This window comes from Zingiber officinale, chromosome 7A (assembly GCF_018446385.1).
Source record: "Zingiber officinale cultivar Zhangliang chromosome 7A, Zo_v1.1, whole genome shotgun sequence".
NCBI lineage: Eukaryota > Viridiplantae > Streptophyta > Magnoliopsida > Zingiberales > Zingiberaceae > Zingiber > Zingiber officinale.
This window is the reverse complement of record NC_055998.1, coordinates 102,797,352-102,825,294: the sequence shown is the minus strand read 5'-3', so window position 1 is coordinate 102,825,294 and position 27,943 is coordinate 102,797,352. Positions and strand designations below refer to the sequence as shown.

Genomic DNA, 27,943 nt, shown 5'->3' with positions numbered 1-27,943 from the left:
GTTTCATATAGGCGGCCAGGTTTTCTTGTACGAATCTATGTGCATGCCAATTGCACATGAGGTAGTGTTTCCACACTGTGGATCGATGTATCGAACTGTGACAAGTATTTTAAGGAGTGAATCATGGAGTGGGATAGGAATTGTGACCAAGTTTGGCATGTCCTTTCCAATGACCGGAAAAAGTCCTCCGTCTAAGTTCCTATATAGAGATTCGCTTTCTGAGTCTGGGCTATTGTTAAATTTTTAAATAATGGATAATAATTATTATTGATACAGTGATAAAGATAGTCCCTACAAATAGGTAAACGCTGGGAGGATCAATTAATATGGAAGTCAAAAATCAAACGGTCAAAATTATAAGGTCGGATGGATCTGAAATTGTTAACTAGGCAAGGTTGGTTGAACAACCTTGCAACTCCAGTCAAATGCGAAGGGTCGATTGGACCACCCGAACAGTCGTCCTTTACAACTCAGAGATGAAATTTGAATCTAAGTACTAATTTACCGGATCCACCGTCCTAATCGATCGGACCTTAGGTTGGATCGAGCATAGAGTCGATCGGACACAATGCGCCACTCTGACAACATGAAGGGTCGAGTGAAAAATAAGTCAATAATTGCATTCTAGAAGGCCGAGCTGGTAAGCACCCGGTCGAGTGACCATCGGTCGGCTTATAGAGGAACTTAGATATCTTTCATATCATACTCTTTTGAAAGTTTATGCCTGAATTGACAGCTGTTGGCAAATCATCCTTTAGAAGCTTACAGCCTGCCAAGTCACAACGATTTACGACTCATTTAAGGAAAGATGTCAGAGGCACTTTATGATTTGACATGCGTGCATAACTCAACAGGAACACTATAAAAGGAGTCTTCATCTACAAGTTTATTTGCACATGTTATTTGCTACAATTCATGGCTACTCCTTTCTTCTCCGAGACCGATCACTGACTTAAGCATCGAAAGGTCCACCAGGGACTTTTTCTCTCACCCGGCACTAACGCTCCCTATATTACAGGACAACACAGAGTCTTCATCGAGTCAATAGAGTCACGTCCCCAACTCACAGCCTTCATCAATTTCAGAAAATGAAATATAATAATTAAGTGAATGAAAATTACAATGACAATAATTATTTACAAATAAGCATAGGAATAAAATTTTAAATTATCTCATCTGTCCCTTAACTTATACTTGCACATTTGATCACATAAAAAAATATAAAATAAACAGTAAAAAAAATTAAAAATTTTTAGGTGTACATAATAAAAATTACTAGTAGACTAATATTTTTTAGAAATAACTTTCAAAGATATTTTATTTTTACTAATTTAATCTTCTTTTTTAAAAAAATAATAATTTAAAATTTACTTTTCGATATTAAAAAATCCTAAAAAATTTTGTCCAACTTAAACCGAATAAATTAGTAAAAAAATTTCACAAAAAGATATTATTTAATCTAACAGAAATAATTTATTTGAATAGAGTAACCTAATTTTTGAAAAAGATCTTTAAAAATATATTTTTATCTCTAAAAATTCTGTTCATTTTCCTATATGGGTAAAATTTAATATTTATTCATAGAAAAATTAAAGTTTTAGAAATAATGTTCAATAAATTTTAATAATAAGAACTTTATTTTTCATAAAAACATATATAATAAGAAATGTTAAAAAATTTTATTATGATAGAAAGCATCATGTTTTAACATAAAAATTAAAAATTTTTAAAAATAAGTTTTTAATTTTTAAAATATGATTTTTATTAAAAAAAACTATAGACAATTAATTAACAGTAAAAAATTTTAAAAATTTTTTAATTGTAGATAATATTTCTATTTTACACAAATAAAATTTTAAGCATTAAATATAACTAGAAAGTTGACAAAAAGATATTCTATTTTTACTAATTTAATCTTCTATTTTAAAAAAAATAATAATTTAAAAAATACTTTTAGATTTTGAAAAATCCTAAAATATTTTGTCAAACTTAAACAGAATAATATCGATTAGTAGAAAAATTTTTACAAGAAGATATTATTTAATCTAATAGATAAAATAATACGAAGATATTGAAATCATACGCTCAAACTCGATCTAAGGAGAAGAGGGGGAAAGAACCTTATTTGAGACGTTGAGTGATCTTTGGATCCAATTCTACACTTTCAGAGTCGAAAAAGATGATGAAAATAACTCCAGATCTTCGATTAGAGTGCAAAGAGGGCATAGTTATAAACCAAGATGGATCTCTCAAAAGGGAGAACCTACCTTTTTTGAAGAAGGGGAAGAACTCCCCTTATATAGAGCAGAGCATAGCCCGTGTCACGACCATGCCTTTGGCACGACCTAAGCTTGAAGTTGCTTTGCCTAAGTGACACAACCATGGCGTAACTCCGCTTGGCTAGAAATGGCACGGTCGTGCCTTTTGGCACGATTAGGGCTTGATCCAGTTCTGGTTGTTTGGCACGCCCCTAGCTTGATTGAGTTCTGGTGAGTTAGCACGACCATGTGAAACTACATGGCCAAAGATTGACTCTTCTTTAGATGAGTGGCACGTCTATGTGCTGCTTGCCCACGGGTGAAGGATCATGGTCGTGTGAAACCAAATGGCCAAAACTCTGCTCTTCTTCTTTTGTCTCTCTGAAACATGTTTCAACACTGATTTCACTCCAAAAGTGCATCCTATTAACAAAAAACTTAACAAAAGCAGATCTCCAATAAAAAGAATAATTATGCTAAAATATGACAAAGAGGGGGTGAAAAAGCATAGAACATACATAAAGAAAGCAAGTGAATGTGCGTTAAAACATGTATAAAGGTGTATATATTCTACGCACATCAGTGGCGAGGTAGCTTCGGTTAGTTCCACTTAGCTAAGTAGACCAAGTCGAGTATGTCTTACCCTACTCCACTCTCTAGACTAAGCTTCCCTAACATACTATCATCTAGCTCCATCTTGGTACTAGGTTGAGCGAGTCTCTATCAAGTCTAAATTCTTATCTAGCCATTCTAAGTTAAGCATAAAAAAATAAACATGTAAAGAAAGTTGTAAGTCAAACAAACATGCAAGTTTATTTAATAACAAAAATAGTTTTTTTATTGGTTCCCCCTCGATCATAACCACGATAGGTAATGTATTTGACTCTTGAGGATCTAATATTGGTTTGGTCCAACTTTATTAATCATGTTTGTTTTAGGGACTCATGCTTGTCCTTGGTTTCTAACATTTCGATTTACTAAAGATAGGTATGATTTGAATCGAGTCTTAGCCTTGAATCCAAGTCTGAATCGATTGTATATAGCCCTTTGAGTTCCAAGAATCGTATCAAGATTTTTAGAACCTAAAGTGAATCGTTCCAATGAATACTTAAGTTCTTTGACTTGAGTTTTCAAGGTAGAATTTTCATCTTCAAATTGTTGAACTTGAGTTGAAATTCCACTTTGAACTAGTTCAGTCAAAGAACTTGGGTTACTCTCCTCCTTAAGGTCTTTTACTTCTTTTTGGAGTGACTTAACTCGGCCGTTGAATTTACCTAATTTACAAGTTTGATAAGAAATCAGTTATACAATTTTTCAACTAAAGAGGACTTACATTGATGTCGAAATCTTCTGAACTGGATATTGATCCACAAATCTTCTAAACTGGATATTGATCCATGACTCTTGGATTCAGGCTTGGACTTGGTCTCGACTACTTGAGCCTGTACTGATAGTGTTGATAAACTTGTTTGAGCTTGTTCTTCTTCGTTCAACTCTTTTGATGACTTGAACAACATTGTTTTCAGGGTCGTCCTTCTTCTTTGCTTCAGTAATTTCTAAACTAGGTTGACTAGTTCGAAGATGATCTCCTTGCCATCTTCTGAATCAGATTCATATTTAGATTCAAGTTAAAGTTGGTATTTGGGAGGAGGGGCGAATCTGCATGATGAGAACCTAGATCTCAGTAGATCATAATAGCAAGACCACTCTACAGCTTGCAATGCCCCCGTCACTTATAAGTCATCTGTAAAAGATTCTATCCATCACGACACGGAATTGTGATCATAGGCAACCACTCGCCATATATCCACACCGAGTCAAGATGCTAATGACGGACAAAAACACCACTTACTAATTAGGATTCTAATTTAGAGACGTTCAATCATTATCTGACACACGATAAGTTCACTCCACTGGCTTTGTAAATCAACGGCTCCTCTGTTGAAATTTCTAGTCAAAAGTAAATCTGCAATAAGCTGTTTGAAACTAATCAACCAGAGAAATGTAAAGTCCATTTCAATCGAATTCATCCACTATATTATATATTATTGTGTGTACCAACAAGCATCAACGTATCTCATCTCTAACAAGGAAGAAAATTAATCGTGACTCTGAAAGCAACACTTCTACAATCCGAAAGCTACGATCATATGTATCGTCGTAGATGTATATTTAGAACAAGAATTGGGAGGCCAACAGGGACGACAGGGCGACGAACGCCATCGATGGAACTGAAATCGCGCCCGAACCGGGCACTTGACCACCAGGGCTGGGACCCGATGGCACAGTGCTGCTGCTGCCACCGGGTGCCGGAGCGGTAGGAGCCGTAGCGGCGGCGGTGGGAGGGGAGGCAGAGGAGGAGGAGGCGGGGACGGTGATAGCCAGCCTCTGGCCAGCGTCGCAGTGGCCGGGGAACCCGCAGATGTAGTAGTGCATCCCGGCGGTGGTGATGGGCAACCTGGCGGGGCTGTTGCTAAAGGTCGAGCCGATCTGATTGGCCGTGGAGCAGGAGTTGAAGCTCGCCCACGGCACTTGGATCACGTCGTGTATGCCGCTCGCAAAATTAAAAACTGAATCAAGAACAAATTAAATTGTTAGTAAATTATTACGATCGATCACACACTGACATGGTCGTAGTTACCTAAGGTATCGCCGACGGCGAAGGTCTGGGTGGAAGCCCAAGCGGTGTAGTTATTGGCTCCGATAGGAATCGTCCACCCGGAGTTGCCGCCGACGGTGTGAGTCGTTGCTGCCGAGACGGCGAGCAGGAGGTTGGCGGCCACCAAGATGAGCCCGGCGAGGGACAACGACGTCGCTGCTTTCGCCATCTCCGTACTGCTCTGCTATCGACGGCCTCTTCTTCCTCTACTAAAATTTGCTTGCTGCAATCTCGAGGTTCCATCGCTAATTTATAATGGCTATTAACGCGTGACTCATCGCTCGCCCTTTGACTCCCTCTCTCTTGGGTTTGACTCGGACTCGGCGTGCGAATGTGATCGCGTCTAAGTTGAGCGGCGGGGACGACGTGTTGTTGTTGCGGTGGCGGTGGATCAAGAACCGATTTGAGATTAGGTGGGTCGTGACATTGGACCAACACCTCTTCTCCTTCTCCCTCACTCTGACACATACGCACGAAAATTTGACATCGCGAATAAAACAGCAGAGCTTCCATTGTCAATTTGAGATTACAACTCCGTACAGAAAATTTGTAATTTCAATTTGATAAATTTCTCTTCATCTCCGATAAAAAATTATCTAATAATTTTAAAACGGAATCGATTCTATTACGATGACCACGAAAATAATTAAGATACAACATACTCAACTTATGAAAGTCCCCTTAATCCCGATTGAAGATATTCTAATTAATTATAGAGAAAAGATAGAGAAATTCATCAAGATAAACTTTAAGTAGTGACAGCTGAAAATATTCTACTTGATGACGCTAAACCTAGCAGTTTAGCTTGGTTCTTAAAAGAAGAACCTCTCAAGCATACTGAGAATGCTATTGATGTCTAAATCATCAGTGTAGTGGAAGCATGAAATCATTCTGAATTTTTATAATAAAATTACATCCTCAACAATTTTACCGACTCATTATACGGCTAAGTTATGAAAGTTTCTGGACAAGAAGTATAAAGTAGAGGATGTAGAAATAAAGAAGTTCATTATTTATCTATTCCTGAATTACAAAATGGTTAATTCCAAGACAGTGATCAACTGAGTCAAGGAGTTTCAAATGATGTTACATGAGATTTACTCGAAAGATATGGTGTTGAGTGAAGCATTCCAAATAGCAGCTATAATTGAAAAGTTATCTTCCAATTGAGAAGACTTCAAAAACTACCTAAAACATAAATAGAAGGAGATGAATATAAAGAAACTTATCGTTTAGACTTTGAATTGAGGAAAATAACAAAGTTCAGAGAGAAAGTTATTATTTCTATTTGATTATATATTTATTTGTTTATACCTTTTAATATAATTTGGACTTTTTCCATTTTTATAGAGTTTAGGGTTTCTTGACTTAACTATATAAAACCTTATACTCTATATCAATTTTAAGATCCAACAATATGGTTAGTTTTTTCTTTCTCTTAATTTCTATATGGTATCAGAGTGGTTCTCCTTCTCTGACCTAATTTTTTCTACTGTCCCTGTTGGTTGCTACTTGAAATACCGTCCTAGTTCCCCTGTACAAAAATTTGTACAAGCATAGAACTATCCTAGCTACCCATGTGCTCTACTAAAGTTAAATTTAGATTGCAAACGATGCTTAACATTATTAATCTAAATTTTCCTTTAGAAGTTAAACTTAGATTGGGAACGAAACTTAACATTCTTACTCCAAGTTCAACCGATGTGATCTTCCTAAGTTAAACCATATTACAAAAGTTATCAAATATTTATTTCTAAGATCGGCTTCTAGATCAAACATGACGAGGCACTAGGCCTTCTTGGGTATGAGATCATCCACCACTTCCTAGACAAAGCCTCCCAGAGAAATTGGATATTTAACTTATTACAGTAAACTAGGTTTAACTATAGAGACCTCAATAGAAACACATTATCGAAACATGAAATCGAAAAATAAAATTGATAACAAAAACGATAACTTAAATCGATAACCTCTTGTGTTTGGTTTTACAAGATCTATACAAAAGGATGAACTAGTCATGATGCGAAAACTAATAACTAGTTATACCTTTCGTAGCTTATAGACCTCTTGATCTTCTATTGTATTCCTCTCATTCTCTTGAACGTCGTGTGGGCGACGATCTTCCAAGAGGTAGTCCACCCAAGCTTCTTCCAAAGCTTCCAAGATCCGGCCACCAACTTTCCTCCAATGGATGCTAGACAAGAGAGCTTCCTTCTCTTCTTCTTCTCCTTCAAGCAACCGGCCACTAAGAGATCTCCACACCAAGATGTCGCCGGCCACCAAGGAAGAATAGAGAGGAATAGAAGATGTGTCATTGGGTGAGGCACCCCCTCCTTCTTTTTTATATTCCTTGGTGAGCAAAAAAAGGAAAGTTTTGTAACAAAAATAAAACTTCCTTTTTCTCCTATGACATGGTCGGCCATATGCTTATTCTCCAAGTAAGGAAAGATTTTAAATAAAATTAAAATATCTCTTTTAAAATCTCTTTTGTGGATAGTTATAAAAGGAATGTTTTATGAATTAAAATCTCTCTTTTTTAAATCCTTTTATGGATATCTATAAAAGATAAGATTTAAAATAAAACATGGTTACAAAAGGAAAGTTTTATCAAAAATTAAAATCTTTCTTTCACATTATAGATAACTACAAATAAGGAAAGATTTCAAATCTCTCTTTTATTCCTTTGTAGAAATTTATAAAAGAAAAGATTTTAAAATTTAAAACTCTCTTTAAAAACCAACATAAAAGTAAAGTTTTTAACCAAATAAAAACTCCTTTTTATTTCCTTTTATGACCGATTTAAAAAAGGAAAGTTTTATATTAAAACCATCCTTTTACATCCTTTTTATGGATTTCTATAAAAGGAAAGATTTTACAAAATAAAACTTCCTTCTCTTCATGATGTGGTCGGCCACTTGCTTGGGCACCAAGCAAAGCTTGGCCGACCCTACCTTGGGCTCCAAGCTTAGCTTGGCCTACCCCTTACTTGGTCTCCAAGCAAGGCTTGGCCGGCCCTAACTTGGGCCTTAAGAAGCTAGGCTTTGGGTGGATATAAGGCTTTATATAAGAGGCTATCATAGGGACCTAAAGGAGGAATTGGATTTGGTCTCCCGATGAGCTTGAGCTTCCCGTGTTCGCCCCGAACACCCAACTCAATTTCATCAATAATAACTCATACCACTAAAGAGTTATTATTACACTACCGCACCAATCCCATATTACAATATGAGCTCCTTCTTATTATGAGTGTGTTAGTCTCCCTGTGTTTAAGATATTAAATGTCTACTAATTAAATGAGTTACTGACAACTCACTAATTTAATATCTAGCTCCAAGAGTAGTATCACTCAACCTTATTGTCATGTCGGAGTAAGTCAACCTGCAGGGTTTACATGACAATCCTTATGAGCTCCTCAAGGGGGCATCATCAACCTAGATTACTAGGAAATAGTTTCATTCTATAATCAACAACACACCATATAAATAATATCATTTCCCAACTTATGGGGCCTATTGATTTAACGAGCTAAATCGCACCCTTTGATAAATTAAAGAAATAAATATTAAATATACGTGCTTGTTATTATATCATGATTAAGAGTACACACTTCCATAATAAAAGAGGTTTTGTTCTTTTATATAGTCAGTATAAAAATAATTACCTCAAATGGTCCTGCTCAATACACTCATAGTGCACTAGTATAATTTATTAGTCAAGATAAACTAAAGGAGGATTAATAAATTAAAGGAGTATCAAATTCAGGGGGAGGTTTTTAATTATCTCCTTAAGTGTTATTTTTTAATCTTCTTTTTAAAATCTCTCTAGAAAATTCTACCTCAATTTTTTTTCTACTTTGAATATATTTAGCAAATATTTTCAAAATTTTATGTCAGGTTCAGGGGGAGAAATAAAACTAATTCAGTTTTTCAAATCGAATTTTAAACTTAATTTTGAAAATTAAAGTTTAAAATTCGATTTGAAAAATCAACCTATTTAAAATTGTGAAAAATTTCTTAAATCAACTCACAATTGTTTATTTTAAATCACAAACTTTTTATTCTTTTTACTTAGTCCTTGAAAACTGAACTTTTCTAGTATTTTAAACCATGGTTTTGAAACTAGTACTTTTGAACTTTGAAAATTTAATTTTTGGTAATTCTATAAAATTATTTTTGAAAACTAAAAGTAAAGTTCAAAATCATTTTTTTTAATGTTGGTGCGGGTAGCACTACGGTCTAACCTAGGTTTTGATGAATGACAAATAGGTTAAGTTAGTTTTGTTATTATCTGACACTTTGATCGAGTGTGCAGGAGAAGTCCAGACAGGTCGACGGGCTGACCGGATGTCTGGCACGAAGTCCAGCTAGGTCGACGGGCTGACCGGATAGCTGGCGAGAAGTCCAAGCGGGTCGACGGGCTGACCGGATGCTTGGCAAGAAGTCCAGCTAGGTCGACGGGCTGACCGGATAGCTGGCAAGAAATCCAGACGGGTCAAAGGGCTGACCTGACGTCTGGCAGATAAGGGAGGTAAGTCACTAGAGGGGAGTGACTGCGAGGACGCGTTCCCGGGAAGGGAACATTAGGCGTCGATCCGGCTTAGATCCATTTTGGATGTCTAAGTCGAGATCGTGACTAGATTCCGGTCTCGGAAAGACGGAATCTAAGTCATACTATTTGTGCTAATTCATACTATTATAAAATGTGCTAATGATCTATTTTGCAGGATATATATTGCCTCGGACTAACTTTGTTTTGCAGGAAAAGGGAGCTTTTCTGGAACAAAGTGGTCTGGGCGCCCGGAGGGGATCCGGGGGCCCGGAGGTCCGAGCGCCCGGAAAGCAAATTATATCCAGGCCAAGTCGTCGCCACGTGGAGCATCTCAGTTTGAGCAGCTACGTCATATTCCAGGCGCTCGGAAGGAATCCAGGCGCCCGGAGCAACATATAAAAGAAGCCCCAGGCAGGAGCTTCAGGATTATCTTTTTCACATCTGAGAACTCTGAGATTACTCGCTCTGCTGCTCTACGCTCCAACGATGCTCACAAAGCTCCGACGACACGTTCCCGCTCTTTTAAATTCCTTGTCTGTCGGTACAGCTTTGTTTTTCCTTTCATTAGCATCTTTTTGTACTTAAATTGTAATTATCCGAATTGCTAGTGAATTGCCCAACGAAAGTACTCAAGGAGTACGGGCCTTCGAGTAGGAGTCGTCACAGGCTCCGAACGAAGTAAAAAACCCTGTGTCTACTTTACTTTTCCGCTGCGCTTATACTCGATATTTTCGAATCGATATTCACCCCCCTCTATCGAATCTAACGGTCCTACACTTTTATATAGTCAGTATAAAAATAACTATCTCAAATGGTCCTGCTCAATACACTCATAGTGCACTAGTATAATTTATTAGTCAAGATAAACTAATACCTAATTACACTACAACCACTCCAATGGTTTGTCCCATTCCATTTTGGTTGTGAGTAACTGTTTATAATTTATAAGGAACTGATAACATGAACTTCTGTGTGTCTCCTCACACCATGTCATCTACAATATAAATTAAACGGGCAACTACACTTAGCATAAATGTAGACATTTGACCAATGTGATTCTTATTTCAAAATAATTGTTTACAAAAAGTTAGACTTTTAGTATACACTCTAACAATCTCCCACTTATACTAAAAGACTATGTTGCATACATCTGATTCGCATCCCCTCATCATGTCCATTAAAAGCTCTTGCCTTAAGGGCCTTAGTGAAAAGATCCAGGTTATCTGCTGATGCAATCTAGGCGTCAACAACTTCTCCTCGTTATACGATGTCTCATATTGGGTGGTACTTGCGCTCTATGTGTTTACTTGTCTTATGAGCTCGTGGTTCCTTCGAGTTTGCTACCGCACCACTTATTATCACAATACACTGTAATAATTTTGGGCAAACCAGGAATCACATCTAAGTCCATCATGAAGTTTCTGAGTCATACAGCTTCTATGGCTGCCTCAGAGGCTGCCACATACTCAGCTTCCATGATGGAGTCTGAAATGTATTTCTGCTTAACACTCCTCCATTGTTATAGCTTCACTTCCTAAAGTAAACACAAAACCCCAACGTTGACTTACTATTGCCCTTATCTGATTGGAAATCTGAATCCATGTAATCCACAGAGAGCAAGTCATCTGTCTGGTAAACCAGCATATAATCTCTAGTCTTTCTCAGGTACTTTAATATGCTTTACAGCAATCCATTGTCCTTGTCTTGGGTTACTTTAATATCTGCTAACCATGCCCACGGTAAAACAGATATCCGATTTTGTGCATAGCATCGCATACATTATGCTTTCTACAAAATAAAGAACTACCTTCATTTCCTCTATCTCTTTTGATGTCCTAGGAGACATCTCTTTAGATAAGGGTACTCCATGTCGAAAAGGTAGAAAAACTTTTTTGGAGTTTTGCATGCTAAAACGAGTTAAGATAATATCGATATATGAAAACCATTTTAGTTATTGATTTATGATTTTATCCATTACAAATTTGGGGATGAATTTCTATTTTTCCATCATAAATTTTTACAATGACCTATTTGCTAAGAAAAAATTGTTGTTGTAGTGAATGTAAAGTCCATTTCAATCGAATTCATTCACTATATTATATATTATTGTGTGTACCAACAAGCATCAGCCTATCTCATCTCTGACAAGAAAGAAAATCAATTGTCACTCTGAAAACAACACTTCTATAATGATAAAGTTAAGGTTGGTATTTGGGAGGAGGGGTGAATCCGCATGATGAAAACCTGGATCTCAGTGGATCATAACAGTAAGACTATTCTACAGCTTGCAATGTTCCGTCATTTATAAGTCATCTGTAAAAAATTCTATCCACCACGATACAGAGTTGTTATCATAGGCAATCACTCGTCGTATATCCACACTTAGGGTTGCACCTAGGACACAACTACGAAGGGTCAAGATGTTAATGACGGACAAAGACACCACTTACTAATTAGGATTCTAATTTAGAGACATTCAGTCATTATCTGACACACGATAACTTCACTCCACTGGCTTTGTAAATCAACGGCTCCTCTATTGAAATTTCTAGTCAAAAGTAAATCTGTAATAAGGAGTATGATAAGATGTTTGAAACTAATCAAGCAGATAAATGTAAAGTCCATTTCAATCGAATTCATCCACTATATTCTATATTATTGTGTGTACCAACAAGCATCAACGTATCTCATCTCTAACAAGGAAGAAAATTAATCGTGACTCTGAAAGCAACACTTCTACAATCCGAAAGCTACGATCATATGTATCGTCGTAGATGTATATTTAGAACAAGAATTGGGAGGCCAACAGGGACGACAGGGCGACGAACGCCATCGATGGAACTGAAATCGCGCACGAACCGGGCACTTGACCACCAGGGCTGGGACCCGATGGCACAGTGCTGCTGCTGCCACCGGGCGCCGGAGCGGTAGGAGCCGTAGCGGCGGCGGTGGGAGGGGAGGCAGAGGAGGAGGAGGCGGGGACGGTGATAGCCAGCCTCTGGCCAGCGTCGCAGTGGCCGGGGAACCCGCAGATGTAGTAGTGCATCCCGGCGGTGGTGATGGGCAACCTGGCGGGGCTGGTGTTAAAGGTCGAGCCGATCTGATTGGCCGTGGAGCAGGAGTTGAAGCTCGCCCACGGCACTTGGATCACGTTGTGTATCCCGCTCGCAAAATTAAAAACTGAATCAAGAACAAATTAAATTGTTAGTAAATTATTACGATCGATCCAGCAGATGATCACACACTGACGTGTTCGTAGTTACCTAAGGTATCGCCGACGGCGAAGGTCTGGCTGGAAGCCCAAGCGGTGTAGTTATTGGCTCCGATAGGAATGGTCCACCCGGAGTTGCCGCCGACGGTGTGAGTCGTTGCTGCCGAGACGGCGAGCAGGAGGTTGGCGGCCACCAAGATGAGGCCGGCGAGGGACAACGACGTCGCTGCTTTCGCCATCTCCGTACTGCTCTGCTATCGACGACCTCTTCTTCCTCTACTAAAATTTGCTTGCTGCAATCTGGAGGCTTCCATAGCTAATTTATAGTGGCCATTAACGCGTGACTCATCGCTCGCCCTTTGACTCCCTCTCTCTTGGGTTTGACTCGGACTCGGCGTGCGAATGTGATCGCGTCTAAGTCGAGCGGCGGATTCGACAGGTTGTGTCTTTCTTTCATTGATTTTTTTTTTCTCAGTTTGACTCTTTAAATCTGTTCGGTGCTCATTGATCTTGTTTCCGCGTCAATAAATCTTCTTCTAGACAATGAAGTTGGTGCTTCGAATCGGTTGGTGCTGAATAATCGGATTGAAACTTTCACACTTGAAGCAAGTCATACGGCTAAAGATTTTCAGACCTCCCCGTCAATCTGCCTAACTTGTTTGTGGGTCTCTTACCACTTGAAGGAAATTTGAAGAAGACAAAGTCCAAGTTGATTTTTGCTTCCCTTCAATTTTTCCTCCTGCAGTTTCCCACTTGAGAGTTGAATTTCAGTATGGTTCCAGTTTTGGATTTGGGTTAAGACATCCGGGTCGCAAGTTAATTGGTTAGGTTTGAGAGCATTAATCAGCCAAACGCGTGTTGAGTTTGGAATGGCAGAATCTTAATATATATTGCCATGTGAATAAAAGGTTGCTTAAATGAGTCGTCATGTGGAATCTTAAACGTTGATTAAAATATGTTGAAGTGTAGAGTAAAAGGTTAATTGAATAAGTTGTCGTGTGAAAAACAGAGGAAAAAAGTTGTCATCTGAAAATCTATGTTGTTTATCTCTTTTTCTCTTTGATAAATTCCTATTTTGAATATCTCATCTTTTTTTTGTTGTCTCCATGCTGTTGCTTTTTGATAAGTTTCTATGCTGTTTTTTTAATTAAAAATCAATATATTTTTTAGTGTTTTTAATATATTTTTTCAGTTCGAGTCCTGACTTTATCTCGATGGATTGTCTTTTTTTTTTTTTTTTTTTTTTTTTTACTGTTTAATTATCTTTTGTTATTTTATTTTGTATAACTCTAACATTAAAAAAAAACTAAAGTGCCCAAGTATTTCTATTCTTCATTTGATATAACTATTTTAGTCTTACCAGTAAATTCAAAAAGCACAGATAGATCATAGAGACGACCTAATTGTAAGGAACTAGAGCATTAAATATGTTTATGCGTAGTAAAAACTATCTAGTTCCTTTCAGGAGATCCATTCGAAGGGAAAGAAAAATATACTAAGTTTTTTATAAGATTATAAGAGGGTTATACCTTTGGTGTGTGCTCACAAACTCCAGACAGCTTGGATCTCAGCACGATCACACGTTCGCGTTTCTACGGTATCCATACGAACAAGCATTCATTTGTCTCACAAACTCACGAAATGGAGATAGGTTGTGCTAGCAACCTAGAGAAAGGATTTCGGCCAAGAGAGGAGAAGAGTAAGGAGAATGAAGAACTATCTCAAAAATGAAAAGAAAATTACTTAAGCATTTTCATCCAATGAAAATACTTAATTAGCATTAATAGTCTTAATGAGCATTTACACTCCATTAAGGATCACACTTAAAACTCCTCATTTCAAATTCAATTTCGAAAATTGAATGAAATGAATCATTGAATTTCAAAATTCAATAAATCTCTCCATTAATCCTCACTTGAGTCTAACTCAAGTCTAATTCACTTGAGTCTAACTCAAGTCTAATTCAATCGAGTCTTACTCAATTAATCTCATGCAATTTCAAATTCAATGAATCACATTTCATTAATTTGAATTGACTCCTTGAGTCTAGTTTGAATTGAACTTAATCTAACAATTAGATCAAATTGGGTCTAACTCAATAAGTCCAATTCGGATAAGACTTAATCCAATGATTCATCATATAAACTCATCTCCAAATCTACTTATTCTTTGTGTGTGACCCAATAGGTTCTCGTAACTTTGGCAATGTACCCGAATCAACATTTAGATACATAAGCAATGAGTGACATCTAGCAAGACATTATTACTACCCAAGTGACGAGAAAGTTGAGATCCAACCTAACCTGTCCGTGGCTATTATCTTGTATACCTTTGTCCCTCTATCTTTGATATGTAGATTGATCAATGAGGCATAGACCATGTCATCCTCTTATCAACCTTTGTGTTTCTTGATCTCTAAGTAGACACACTCAATCAAATAAGCTTAATATTTCATATTGACTCATTTGCGCATGGTCATACTTTTTTGTGTCCTACTAATTAAAGGGCTCACAGATATCGCTTCCGTCATATGGAAGGGATAGATTGTGATCCTGTCCGAACCAGGGGTCAACGAACGTTGGGGACGTGGCGCTCCCTGCTGGATCCTCGAGGGCTCCGGTGAACCTGCAGCAAAACCGAGCCGGGAGGGGTGTCCCGGCGACGGCCCTCCGACGCTCAAGTCAGGCGAGGAATAACAAGAAGGTGGTCTCCAGATCAAGATTTCTCATACCTCCGGTGAAGAAATGGAGGCCTTATATAGACCTCCCGAAGAAGCCTGGGCGCACCAATCAAAGTAACCACCTGCCTTTGACCATGCCCAGGTATGGGTCTGTCAGAAGGGCCATGCCCAGATATGGATATGTCAGGAAGATGTCCATGAGGCTATACTGCTACTGTATCAACCTTTCCATGATGTGACGGCAAGGTCCTCCATCGTGCGATCTTGTGTACGGCCTAATCATCAGACATGCTTTAGCTGATATCCCATATCCCGAGCCGAGCGCATAGGCCGCTCGGCCCCCTTTGTACCCTCGCCCTTATCTTGGCCGAACGGACGACCCGCTCGGCCCTTCGTTTCCAGCCGAGCGGCATCCCGCTCGGCCCTTCGATCCTCCTGCCTTGGCGTCGGAAACCCAAACCCTTGGATGGGTTATGTCTAGCTCCGCTCGGACTTACTCAGCTGCTCGGCGTGGCCATTAACCGCTTAGTCAGCCCTTCATCGGTCCTCAAGCTGAGACCCTTCAAAAAATGGGTCCCTCATTCTTATCGCCGGATCACTTGCCTTCCCTTCAAGTCTAGTCGAAGGAGGCAGTGAGTCCGACTGACTGGACTATATGTGTCCGAGCGGGCGGTCGCCGCCTCTCCGTAGCTTATAATATCCCTGGGGCCGTTCGGCCCTTCTGTCAAATTCAGCCGTTCGGCTCTTCATTCCGGTTGTCTTGTCGCTCAACATGGATGTTTGCTTGTCTAGATCTTCTCGAAAATCATGCAAATCTTCTCCATTAAGTCGAAGCATGCACGGTATGGGCGCATTAATTGTGCCTGGCGACAGGGCGCCAAGTGTCGACCATTGTGTGACGGCGGCGTCACTTACGATGGGACACCCCCGTTTGAAATGGACGGCCCGAGGGCGTCCTCATTTCTCGTGACCTAGATCGGACGGCGGAGGCTGGCTGTCCTCGGCCGTATAAAGCCTCCTTCCCTTTTTTGGCCGCATATTAGCTCGCGCGTTGCCTTCTGCCTCGTTCTGTTGCTGCGGTCTCCGGCGATCTAGTGTCTGTTTTTAGGCGGCGATCATCTCATCGGTGATTCTTTCCACCCGTTTCCTTCCCAGTGAGTCTTCTTCCTTCACTTACTAGATCTTCTCTGCTCATTTCGCCCCTTTCGTTTCCCTTCCTTCGATTTCTTGCCATTCTTTCGCTTCTCCGAGATGGCAAGCTCCTCTGCACCCGCTGTTGGTGTTCATGGCCCTTGGTACCTGACCATGGAGAGTCGATTTGATGAGGAGGGTGCTCAGCGTCTTGTTCGGACGTATGGAATTCCCGATAACTATGAAATAGTCGTAGCCGACCCGACCGACCGACCACATGACCCGCCGATCGGCACAATCTGTTTCTTTTTAGACCAATTCCAGGGTGGCCTTAGATTTCCTACCCATCCCTTTATTTTAGAGGTTTGTAACTATTTTCGCATCCCGCTCGGCCAACTTGTGCCGAATTCCTTTAGGCTACTGAGCGGGATGGTCGTCCTCTTCAAGCTGCACAGTATCCCTCTTGACCCTAAAATATTCCACTTCTTCTTCTACCCCAAACAATCCGAGCTGGGGACTTTTATTTTCCAAAGTAGAATAGGCTTTAAATTTTTTGACAATATGCCGACCTCCAACAAACACTGGAAGGAGTTTTTCTTTTATATCCGACTTCCCGAGCGGCCAGCATTCCGAACCAAATGGCAGACCGCTGTGCCGACTCAGCCGGAGCTCGGCAAGTTCAGAAGCAATCCAGCCTATCTTCATGCGGCGAACTGGTTGTCCGGTCAGCGATACAAGATCGATCAGCTGCTGCTCAAGGGGGTGTTGTATATTTTCGGATTGTCTCCCGTTCGGGCAAATCTCCCCGTCCGCATGAGTAAGGATTCTTTACTCTCTTAGTCTTTTTTGTCTAATTGATTTTAATTTCGTTTACTGCAGCTGAAGTCATGTGGCGCTCTAAGGCTACCGCTCATTTGAAACTGAAGGCCGTGGAAATTGAGGCGGCCACCAAAAAGGAGCTCGCCGAGCGGGGTCTCATTCCCAGCCGCCCGGCAGACGCGGGAGAGGGGGGGGCGCAGTCCGCCCCTGAAACAGATGCTGCCCCATCCGCTTCAACAGAGGTTGAGGCGGATCCTGTTTCCTCAGCCCCCGCCGAGCTGGGGGTCCCTCAGGTCGGGGATCCACCGCTGGAAGTTCGGCGAAAGCGTCGAAGAGACTCCAGCCTTCCGCCGCCACAAGAGGGAGCACCACAGGTGCCGATCGGCGTAACTTCGCCTGCTAGCACGCCATCACAGATCGGGACTCCAGCGGCCTCGCCTACCGCACAGCCTTCCGGCTCTCCTCCCCGGACTCGTCGCCGCTTACGTCGGTTGGGCGAAACTTCCACCATAGGGGAGTCTTCGCAACAAACGGCTACAACTGAAGAAGCGCTGTCCGGCCATCCGACCATCAAGACCACCCTCCGATTCCCATCGGAGGAATATTTACTGTCTGCCAATCGGCCATCGAGCCCTGTTCACGAAATAACCTTGACGGGTCCGCTTGCCAAGCTTTTTGAGGACGCCCAGATTCAGGTTGCCCTCATGACGCCCAAGCAACTCGGCGATAACAATATGCAGCAGGCCACACAGGTGAGTTCATCTTTCTTCATGTGCCATGCTATTGTTTGACTCCTGATTTTATTATTTCCTTACAGCGTTGGGCTGAGCAAATCGCCACCAGCCACCGGCTGGCCGAGCTGGAGGATCTCCTGGAAAAACTCCAAGTATCAGGGGGTCCATCGGCCGAGCGGGAGAAACAAACTCTCGAGGCCGAACAGAAGAAGTCTGGCTGCAGAGGTGGCCCGACTCGAAGACTTGGTGAAGAAGCGGGACGGGGACGTGAAACGCGCCAGTGGCCGGAAGAGGCGGGCGATTGCTGATCTGGACAAAATGAAAGTCGAAGTCCGGGCCCTAGATCAGCAGTCTAAGAAGCTAGAGGCCGATCTGAATGTCGAGCGGGAGATCCGTGCAGCCGAACGCACAAAAGCTGAGATGGACTTGAAGGCTGTCCAAGATACCTTAACCGCTTCCCGAGCGGCACTCAAGAAATATAAGGAGGGAGAGCCAAGTCGGCTAGCCGCAGCGCGCCAGGAATACCTCCGCTCGGAGCGCTTTGGCGAAAAGTTTGGTGGCAACGTCTCCTCAACCTTCCTCGAGGCGGTCAAGGTCACCACGGCGTACTTTAAGAAGGGGGGGCATCTTCCTGCTGACCTGAGCATTCCCCCTCCCGAACTGGCAGCCATGATTGACGACATCCCGGACACCTTTTTTAATTTTGAGGATCCGAAGTGATGCGGGTTATTTCAAGTACTTTCTGTATTTCATCCGCTTGGCGGATGTAAAATTTTTGTACGTGCCGTTCGGTTCCCTTACGCGCCTTGTATTTTTTGTTTGCCTTTCATTGCCCCTTTTTAATGCGTTGCTGCTCATTCGTATAATCTGTTGGGCTCCCCGGGTTTCCTACTAAACGACCGATCGGGTTAATCAATTGACTCGCTTCCTCAAAATCACTTAGCGCTTAACCATATTGTTTGCACTTAGCGCTTAACCATACTGCTTGCATTCAGTGCACGCGAAGTATTGGCAAACCGACGGCCGACCGGCATTAATCAATCTGGTACTTGTGAACGATCATGAGCTCGTCGGCGTGGATGTTTATAGCCGGTCGGCGCGGCTCTCGATTTTTAACGACGGTGCTCGTCGGCGCGGATGTTTATAGCCGGTCGGCGCGGCTCTCGATCTTTAACGACGGTGCTCGTCGGCGCGGATGTTTATAGCCGGTCGGCGCGGCTCTCGATCTTTAACGACGGTGCTCGTCGGCGCGGATGTTTATAGCCGGTCGGCGTGACTCTCGATTTTTAGCGACGGTGCTCGTCGGCGTGGATGTTTATAGCCGGTCGGCGCTGCTCTCAATCTTTAACGACGGTGCTCGTCGGCGTGGATGTTTATAGCCGGTCGGCGCGGCTCTCGATCTTTAACGACGGTGCTCGTCGGCGCGGTTATTTATAGCCGGTCGGCGCGACTCTCGATCTTTAACGACGGTGCTCGTCGGCGCGGTTATTTATAGCCGGTCGGCGCGACTCTCGATCTTTAACGACGGTGCTCGTCGGCGAGGGTGTTTATAGCCGGTCGGCGCGGCTCTCGATCTTTAACGACGGTGCTCGTCGGCGCGGTTATTTATAGCCGGTCGGCGCGGCTCTCGATCTTTAACGACGGTGCTCGTCGGCGCGGATGTTTATAGCCGGTCGGCGCGGCTCTCGATCTTTAACGATGGTGCTCGTCGGCGCGGTTATTTATAGCCGGTCGGCGCGGCTCTCGATCTTTAACGACGGTGCTCGTCGGCGCGGATGTTTATAGACGGTCGGTGCGACTCTCGATTTTTAACGACGGTGCTCGTCGGCGTGGTTATTTATAGCCGGTCGGCGCGGCTCTCGATCTTTAACGACGGTGCTCGTCGGCGCGGGTGTTTATAGCCGGTCGGCGCGGCTCTCGATCTTTAACGACGATGCTCGTCGGCGCGGTTATTTATAGCCGGTCGGCGTGGCTCTACGGTTTAACGTCTGGGCTAGACGGCCTTCAAGGCTAACTCCTTACCAGGTCGAGCGACCTTGACCTTCATAACTTATCTCGCGCTTGAACAGTCTTTGTGCCCGGCCGAACGGCATGGGTCATTTGCTTGCGAACCTAATCGGCTGGGAGGCCTTCACTTATTCGGGTGCTTGGCTCGGATAATCCATATGCCCCTTTTACCCAGCTTGGAGAACGTACTCCTGGCCGAACGGCTCAGGGTCTGCTTCGAGCATTTTGGCTTGGATAATTTATCTCCATCCGGAAGGTACTGGGTCTTTGATCCTCGAGCGCTTGGCTCGACCCATTTACCTCCGGCTAAGCGGCTCGGGGCCTTCGTCGTCGAGCCTCTGGCTGGCTAGTATATCAACCTCCCGGCCGAGCGGCTCGGGGGCCTTCATTTCGAAAATTACGATGAATTCTACGCCCGAAATAAACTATATCTGAAAAACTAACCTGCCGATCAGCATAAGATCTAACGCAATTTCTCAACTCCTGAATACCCATGGAGTGAGGTGGATACAATGTACTTCGTCGAAATTTATCAAGGCCAGGAGGATGGCGAAACTTCCCGGTCGGTCCTCCATGGCCGCTCGGCCTACCAGAGGTGGAGGCGGCCTGCTGCTTTATCCTTTTACTTGAGCCTTCTGCTCCCATTGCTCCACGAGCCTTCGTCATCGAGCGCCTGGCTCAGATACTATACCTCCAGCCGAACGACTCGAGGCCTTCTCCATCGAGCCAAGAGCGCTTGGCTCGTATCTCATACATCATGAAGATAGGCCGCTCGGCCAATAATTCCAATTGCGCACATTATAACATTTTGCCTTCTACATTTCAAATATAAAACCAAACGGAAAATATACAGCACATTCTATTAGTGCACCTCTTGCCCTGCCCCGGACAGGCTAGAGATAATTTGTGCTTCATGGTGGATCCGAGTGCCAATCCCTCTTCATCCGCTCGGCGGCTCGTCCACCCAACTTCCTCGTATGCGGTCGATTCATCGCCTGACATCAAACTCCCGTTCTTGAGGTTCCAGAAGGAGGGGCTTGCTATAAGTCGAATTCGGGAGATGAAGTATCTACTTTTAAGGGAGATGGAACTGTGGCAGTCGGTGCTTCCGCTCGGGAGAAGCGTCTGCTCGGAGGGTTTTTCCCTTCCTATGATCCCGAACGGGAGGCTCATCAGATGAAGATCCTTGCTCCCCGTGAGCGGGCGCAATTTCTGAGGGAGTACGGAAGAGTGCCTGAGGGAATGCGACGGTGGCTTGAGGTGCTTCCGCTCGGGAGAAGCGTCCGCTCGGAGGATTTTGCCCTTCTTATGATCCCGCACGGGAGGCTCATCAGATGAAGATCCTTGCCCCCCGTGAGCGGGCGCGATTTCTGGGGGAGTACGGAAGAGTGCCTGAGGGAACCCTCCTGTTGAAACACATTCCAGGCGGCCTGCTTGCGCCGCCCGGCCTGCTGAAGCCGAGGTTTGCTGTTGCGCTCGCTCAGCCTGTGCTTTCTCCTTTTGCTGCGCCACTATCTTGGCTGCCCTCGCCTCGACTATGGCGTCCAACTCTTCTTGTGAGAGTGCCACGGTATGTATTCTTCCAGCCTCGTCCATCGTTCCCTTTCGGATACAGGTGCGTTCCCACAGACGGCGCCAATTTGATCCTGTCCGAACCAGGGGTCAACGAACGTTGGGGACGTGGCGCTCCCTGCTGGATCCTCGAGGGCTCCGGTGAACCTGCAGCAAAACCGAGGCAGGAGGGGTGTCCCGGTGACGGCCCTCCGACGCTCAAGTCAGGCGAGGAATAACAAGAAGGTGGCCTCCAGATCAAGATTTCTCATACCTCCGGTGAAGAAATGGAGGCCTTATATAGACCTCCCGAAGAAGCCTGGGCGCACCAATCAAAGTAACCACCTGCCTTTGACCATGCCCAGGTATGGGTCTGTCAGAAGGGCCATGCCCAGATATGGATATGTCAGGAAGATGTCCATGAGGCCATACTGCTACTGTATCAACCTTTCCATGATGTGACGGCAAGGTCCTCCATCGTGCGATCTTGTGTACGGCCTAATCATCAGACATGCTTTAGCTGATATCCCATATCCCGAGCCGAGCGCATAGGCCGCTCGGCCCCCTTTGTACCCTCGCCCTTATCTTGGCCGAACGGACGACCCGCTCGGCCCTTCGTTTCCAGCCGAGCGGCATCCTGCTCGGCCCTTCGATCCTCCTGCCTTGGCGTCGGAAACCCAAACCCTTGGATGGGTTATGTCTAGCTCCGCTCGGACTTACTCAGCTACTCGGCGTGGCCATTAATCGCTTAGTCAGCCCTTCATCGGTCCTCAAGCTGAGACCCTTCAAAAAATGGGTCCCTTATTCTTACCGCCGGATCAGATTGCATCTACATCACTCACATCACTCCGCATAATTTATTGCATACCCAGTAATTGACTTTATTCTCTACCTTAGTATAGGTGACGTTTGTCGATATCAAAGTATACAATTCCTTATGTAAGGAACCGTAACAACTTCACTAACACCATGAGTGATTCAAATATTATAAATGTTTATTTGTCCAATTTGCACTGTGTGTGAATCAAACTTAATTACACTGTATGTGAATCAAATTTTCGTTGCTGGAAGATGAAATCACCATTGCACCTAGCCCTCAGAGCTTTGTACCTATGTAGCAAAAAAAAAAAAGAAATCATCATTTTAACGGTCCCTCCAGAACAACCCCTATACACTTTGAAAAAAATATAAATTACAGAGATTTATTTAACTTTAACTGAGTAATCTTTCTAAATAGGAGCACAAGATAATTCTTCGAGACAGTATTTATCAAATCGTCAATCAAACTTTGTATACTCTCTCATGCTTTAAGCGTACGTGTATTGGTTTGTTATTCATTAATTAATATATCATAAAATTGTATTTAGTGTTTTATTAATAAATTAAAATAAATTTTAGCTATTGAACTAATTCAGTAATATAATATAAATTTATGAGAAATCTGAATTCATTACATGAATAAACAACTAGTTTTAAAATTAAAATAATTGTTTATATTTTATTTTTACCAAAAGTACCTCTAATTTTATTGTTTAACAATTACGGTGATAAAAAAGGCGAATACGTTCACCCCAGCGCCTTCGTCAATCCGTCCTAGGGTCAATACAGAGGAGATAAATCACGGGCGACTACTATCTTTTAAAATAATGACTAGCACATAAGGAAGACATTTACTTCGGCTTTGTCGAGATTCGAACACTAGATTTCATGATGATAATACCTTATGCGCTAGCCACTAGACCCATCCGACTTATTTTTAACAATCACAAACATAGAGATTTTGTGTCAATTTTCACTGTAATTTTTTAGTTCATTTTCACAAATATATATATATATATATATATATATATATATATATATATATATATATCATGGAGCATAAATCTCATGGGGTAATTACAGTGAAAATTGACACAAAATCTCATGGGGTAATGGAGCATAAATAACTCATTTTTGGCCTAAACAAATTCTCTTTTGATTTCAATTTAATTCTGTTTCAGACAAATTAATGAAGTTTGGTAAGAGAAAAAAACACAAATTAAAGGCTGATTAACATGGCTGAGAGAGTAAGTTGTGAGACAGAATGAGCACAAGAAAGAAGATCAGTGGAATAGCGTAAGGTGGAGGAAAATTGTTGGTAGGGGATGGTGAGATGGGATTAATTAATTCACAAAGAAGAAGAGGCTGTCACAGAATTAGACAAACTTCAACAATGGTAGATTCTGTGAGGGCGATAGTGTAAAAGTAATTGAAGAGTATAAAAAATGACAAAAATCAAAAGAAACGACGTAAAGAGACGAGATGATCACTGCCAACCCCTGAAGACAACAGATCAGCTTACTGCCTAAAAAAATGGAAGAGGTGCATCATTTTGTCTGGCATTGTCCAACAATTAATATATGGATCGATGAGTAAATGAGGAGGAGAAGATTAGGTACCACTAAAATTAATGAGATGAAATTTAAACATTTAAATTATTATAAAAAAATGATATATGAAGAGCTAGAGACCCTACATTTCTGCGCTGGCATCATCCTATCCCACTCACACATATATTGAGCTTGAGCTCTACAGATAGAGCTGTCAGATGGTAGATCGTTCAAAAATCCAATCATACGATGGGTGGGGCAGGGGGGATGGAGATGCAGTTCAATTCAATCATGGGGTTGTATGATAAGTCTACTAGCCAATAGAAAATATATATATATATATATATATATATATATATATATATATATATATATATATATATATATATATATATATATAATTAAAAATTTTAAGCTTGTTATAAATTATGAGCCGTGTATCGATCGATCTCTTTAAAATTTTCATTTTAATTTTAAATTTTAAATATAAAAAATTAGAGTAAATGAGAGAAAAATTCTTAAATATAACTTTATTTTGTATGTAGTCTTCATCTTTAAAAAAAAAAATTATTTTCACTTTCTACGTATAAAATTTTATTTGCTTTAATATCATTATCTAATTGGCATTCATATTTTTTTTGATATAATAAGTCTAAAAATAAGTATAATTTCTCTTAAATTTAACATTTTAAATTAGAATGAAATATATTTTCTATATAATTGAATATGATTTTTTTTCAGCTTAACATAATTTCTCCTAAATTAATACTATTTAAAAAAAATTTAATATATTTTTCATCAAATTTAGTACAATTTAAATAAAATTTATTATATTTTTTATTCTATTGACGTGAAAAAAAATTATGATCAATTTAATAAAAAATATATTATATATATTCTAATTTAATATGTTAAACTTAAAAAAAATATATATTTATTTTTAGATTTTTTATCTAAGAAATAGAGAGAATTAGATAAATTGACCTACCTGAGCCCTCCACGAGACAGCCAACCTGAGCATGCAAATGATAGTGACGACCGGTGCCTGAGAGGATTATTTGTTAAGAAAACCGTAAGCCGTGGCAATAAGGTCACTGGTGCGAGCTTGTGGGGAAACCATAGCGCACTTGTGAGCAGGTCGTCGTGCACTCCCGAGCAAATTAAATAACCTGTGTGGCTGTCATGAGCAATTAGCCGCCCTTGTGATCGCCTCCAGCTCGCAGTAGCTAATTGACTGCGAGCTAGCAAGGAGGTGATGAGCTAATTGTAGTGTCTTAGCTACGAGCTTGCGAGGAGACTGTGAGTTGGTACGATATGATTGTAAATTCATGAGGAGGACGCGAGCTCACAATGCACATGGGGGGGGAGACTATGAGCTCATGGTGACATATTCATCAGCTCACTTTGGCTGGGCCACGAGATCACAATCAAGCTGTGGCCATATGTTGAGGAATGATTCAAAATTAATAATTGATGAGTTAAGAGTTAGTGGGTTGATGAGTTGGTAATTAGTGATGATAATGATCGAAGAAAATTATCATGCTGGTTATAGAAAGTTGTCCATGTTCAAAGTAGTTAGTGATTAATAGATATAGAGTTAATGCGTTATAATTGAGGAGTTAGTGGTTTAATATGTAAGTTGTTTTAAGTTATGTAATTAGCCCATGAATAGGCCACTTGTTTGTCAATGAAGTGTGAAAAATTTTTTTATCTCCCCTATCTATAATTTTTTTGCTACTAGTTTGGATTGTTTTACAGTGTGATATTTATAATTGAATATGATAATATAATTAATTGTTTGACTTTTGGTTTTATAATTGTGTACGTGGTATATGTATGTAATATTATAATTTGCGTGTGATATTATAGTTATATGTGCTATTATAATTTGTGTGTAGTATTTATACGTGCTAATTGAATGATCGTAATCGTAGCGCATGCTGCCCGCTGCGAATGCTCCTAACCGCAACACGCATTGCACGCTGCGAATAGTCTTAATCGCAGCGCGCGACGCCCTGCGAATAACATTAATCTCAACACGCGTTGCGTGCTACAAATAGTATTAATCGTAGCATGCGCTGTACGCTGCGAATGCTCTTAACTTCGCAGCGTGCATCGCGTGCTGTTGATGTTCTATGACTTTTAATAGCTTGTAATTATGCAGCATGCAATGCGCACTATAGATAGCATAATTGCGCGTTGCGAAAAGTGATATTTGTTGTAATGTACCATGGATCCACAGATCCCAAGGACCATATCTGCAAGTTCAAAAACATGTCACAGCTACACTAGTTTTCAAATGGGATAAATGTAGAGTATTCTTAACTACGCTTGTAGGACCAGCACAAAGATGGCTCTCTCGACTCCCATTAAATTCTATTCACTCATTCGAAGAATTTCTGCCTATATTTCTGCATCACTTTACTAGCAGTAGGAGGTATTACAAAACCTCCATGAATATCTTTGCATTGAAATAGAAGCCAAAGGAGATGCTAAAAGATTATATTCAGAGGTTTAATAGGATGACGTAGGATGTTCCTTCAGCCACCTCATAAATACTGATGAATACCTTCTCACAGGGTCTTTTAGAGGGAGACTTTTTCATATCTCTTGTAAGAAAACCTCCAACCAATTTTGATAATTTACTTGGCCGCTCAGTCAAGTATGTGAACGTGGAGGAAGTCCAGTTGGCTCGAAGGAACAACCCTAGAATGCCTAGTCAATAAGATACCTAGCCAGAGCGGAAAGCACCTCCTCTCCCGTTAAAGGCGAAAGTTCAAACCAAAGGATCGTCGAGTAGAAAGAGTCATTCAGAATGTAGAGGCAACTCCTCCAACTCTAAGGTAAGAACGTTTCTGCACTTATTATCAGTCTCGAGTCATGCCACATAAGACTGTTACACTTATAAGATCTAGTAGAAGCGAGCGGCCGCTCGGACATGGAAAAGGAACACACAGCATGTTACCTCCTGGTCTACCCAACCCAGTTGGAACGGGAGTCGATCGATGCAAAGAGAAAAACTAGAGCGGGAACCTTCCAAATGATTGAGAGAAGCCTCTCTATCGTCTGAAGATGAACCGAGGCAAGAAAAAGGGAAAGCAATCGCTAGGGAGCCCGTGAAAGGCCTTATAGGTATCATCTCTAGTGGACCAACTGATGGTGATTCAAATCAAGCCAGAAAAGCTCAAGCCTGAAGGTTAGAGATCCATATAGTGGGGACTAGTCATGAATGGAGAGTCAACCCTTCTATTAGATTTGGGCCAGAAGGCTTAGAAAGCATCAAGACGCCACACGAGGATGCTCTGGTAATAGAAGCTTCGTGAATATCATCTTCACGGGATACCAAGTGCAACCGCTCGAGATAATTGAAGGGCACTGGAATTTCGTTCTGTTTAAATTTCTCGTACAAAAAATTGTACAAGTACAGAACTATTCCTAGCAACCCGCACGTTCGATCAGACATATGTTTGATCAATCAAGCAAGTTCTTGAATGATCAAAGCACACCTTGATTGAAGTACAAGTCGCTGGCCTCTTGTGTTGGTATTCAAAATCGATATACAAAATTGACACGAAGAAAACAAAACCAATTACGCAGTGAAATTAAAGAACTAGTTGTACCTTTCTTCGCAGCTAAAAACCTCTTGATCTTTTGTCGTATTCCTCTCCTCTTCTTGGACATCGTGTGGGTGACGATCTGCCAAGACAACACCACCTGTCTTTTCTTCTCTTCCAAAACATTGACCACAAAAAGAGTCTCTAGGATGGGGCACCTTCTAATCTTCTTCCTTCTCTTCCTTGCTTTTCTTCCTCTTCTTCCCTTTCTTCAAGCCACCGAGCCACTAAGATGAAGAAGTGGCGCCGGCCACCAAGGAGGAGGAGGGGATAAGGGCACCAGCCCTAAGCAAGGAGGAGGGTGTTGGCCCTAAGCAAGGAGAGGGAAAGGGCGCCAGCCACAAGGAGGAGGAGAGGGGGTG

General features: G+C 41.6%; 2 protein-coding genes across 2 annotated transcripts; both read right to left on the bottom strand.

Moving 5' to 3' along the window:
* Window positions 1-4,331: 4,331 nt before the first annotated feature.
* LOC122000326 (mavicyanin-like) lies at window positions 4,332-5,138 on the bottom strand. Its single transcript, XM_042554765.1, has 2 exons — window positions 4,900-5,138; window positions 4,332-4,828 (listed from the first exon to the last, which is right to left on the bottom strand). Exons 1-2 carry the CDS (start codon window positions 5,084-5,086, stop codon window positions 4,431-4,433), a joined length of 585 nt encoding a protein of 194 aa, XP_042410699.1. The 5' UTR covers window positions 5,087-5,138; the 3' UTR covers window positions 4,332-4,430.
* Window positions 5,139-12,074: 6,936 nt separating this feature from the next.
* LOC122000325 (mavicyanin-like) lies at window positions 12,075-12,981 on the bottom strand. The gene is made up of 2 exons (XM_042554764.1): window positions 12,729-12,981; window positions 12,075-12,645 (listed from the first exon to the last, which is right to left on the bottom strand). Exons 1-2 carry the CDS (start codon window positions 12,913-12,915, stop codon window positions 12,248-12,250), a joined length of 585 nt encoding a protein of 194 aa, XP_042410698.1. The 5' UTR covers window positions 12,916-12,981; the 3' UTR covers window positions 12,075-12,247.
* Between the last annotated feature and the right edge of the window lie 14,962 nt (window positions 12,982-27,943).

Bases quoted from the DNA above. Each gene is read 5' to 3' on its own strand.
- LOC122000326 (XM_042554765.1), bottom strand. From the start codon at position 5,086: ATGGCGAAAGCAGCGACGTCGTTGTCCCTCGCCGGGCTCATCTTGGTG. The intron at 4,829-4,899 runs GTAACTACGACC...TTCTTGATTCAG, and splicing joins CGCCGTCGGCGATACCTTAG to TTTTTAATTTTGCGAGCGGC.
- LOC122000325 (XM_042554764.1), bottom strand. From the start codon at position 12,915: ATGGCGAAAGCAGCGACGTCGTTGTCCCTCGCCGGCCTCATCTTGGTG. The intron at 12,646-12,728 runs GTAACTACGAAC...TTCTTGATTCAG, and splicing joins CGCCGTCGGCGATACCTTAG to TTTTTAATTTTGCGAGCGGG.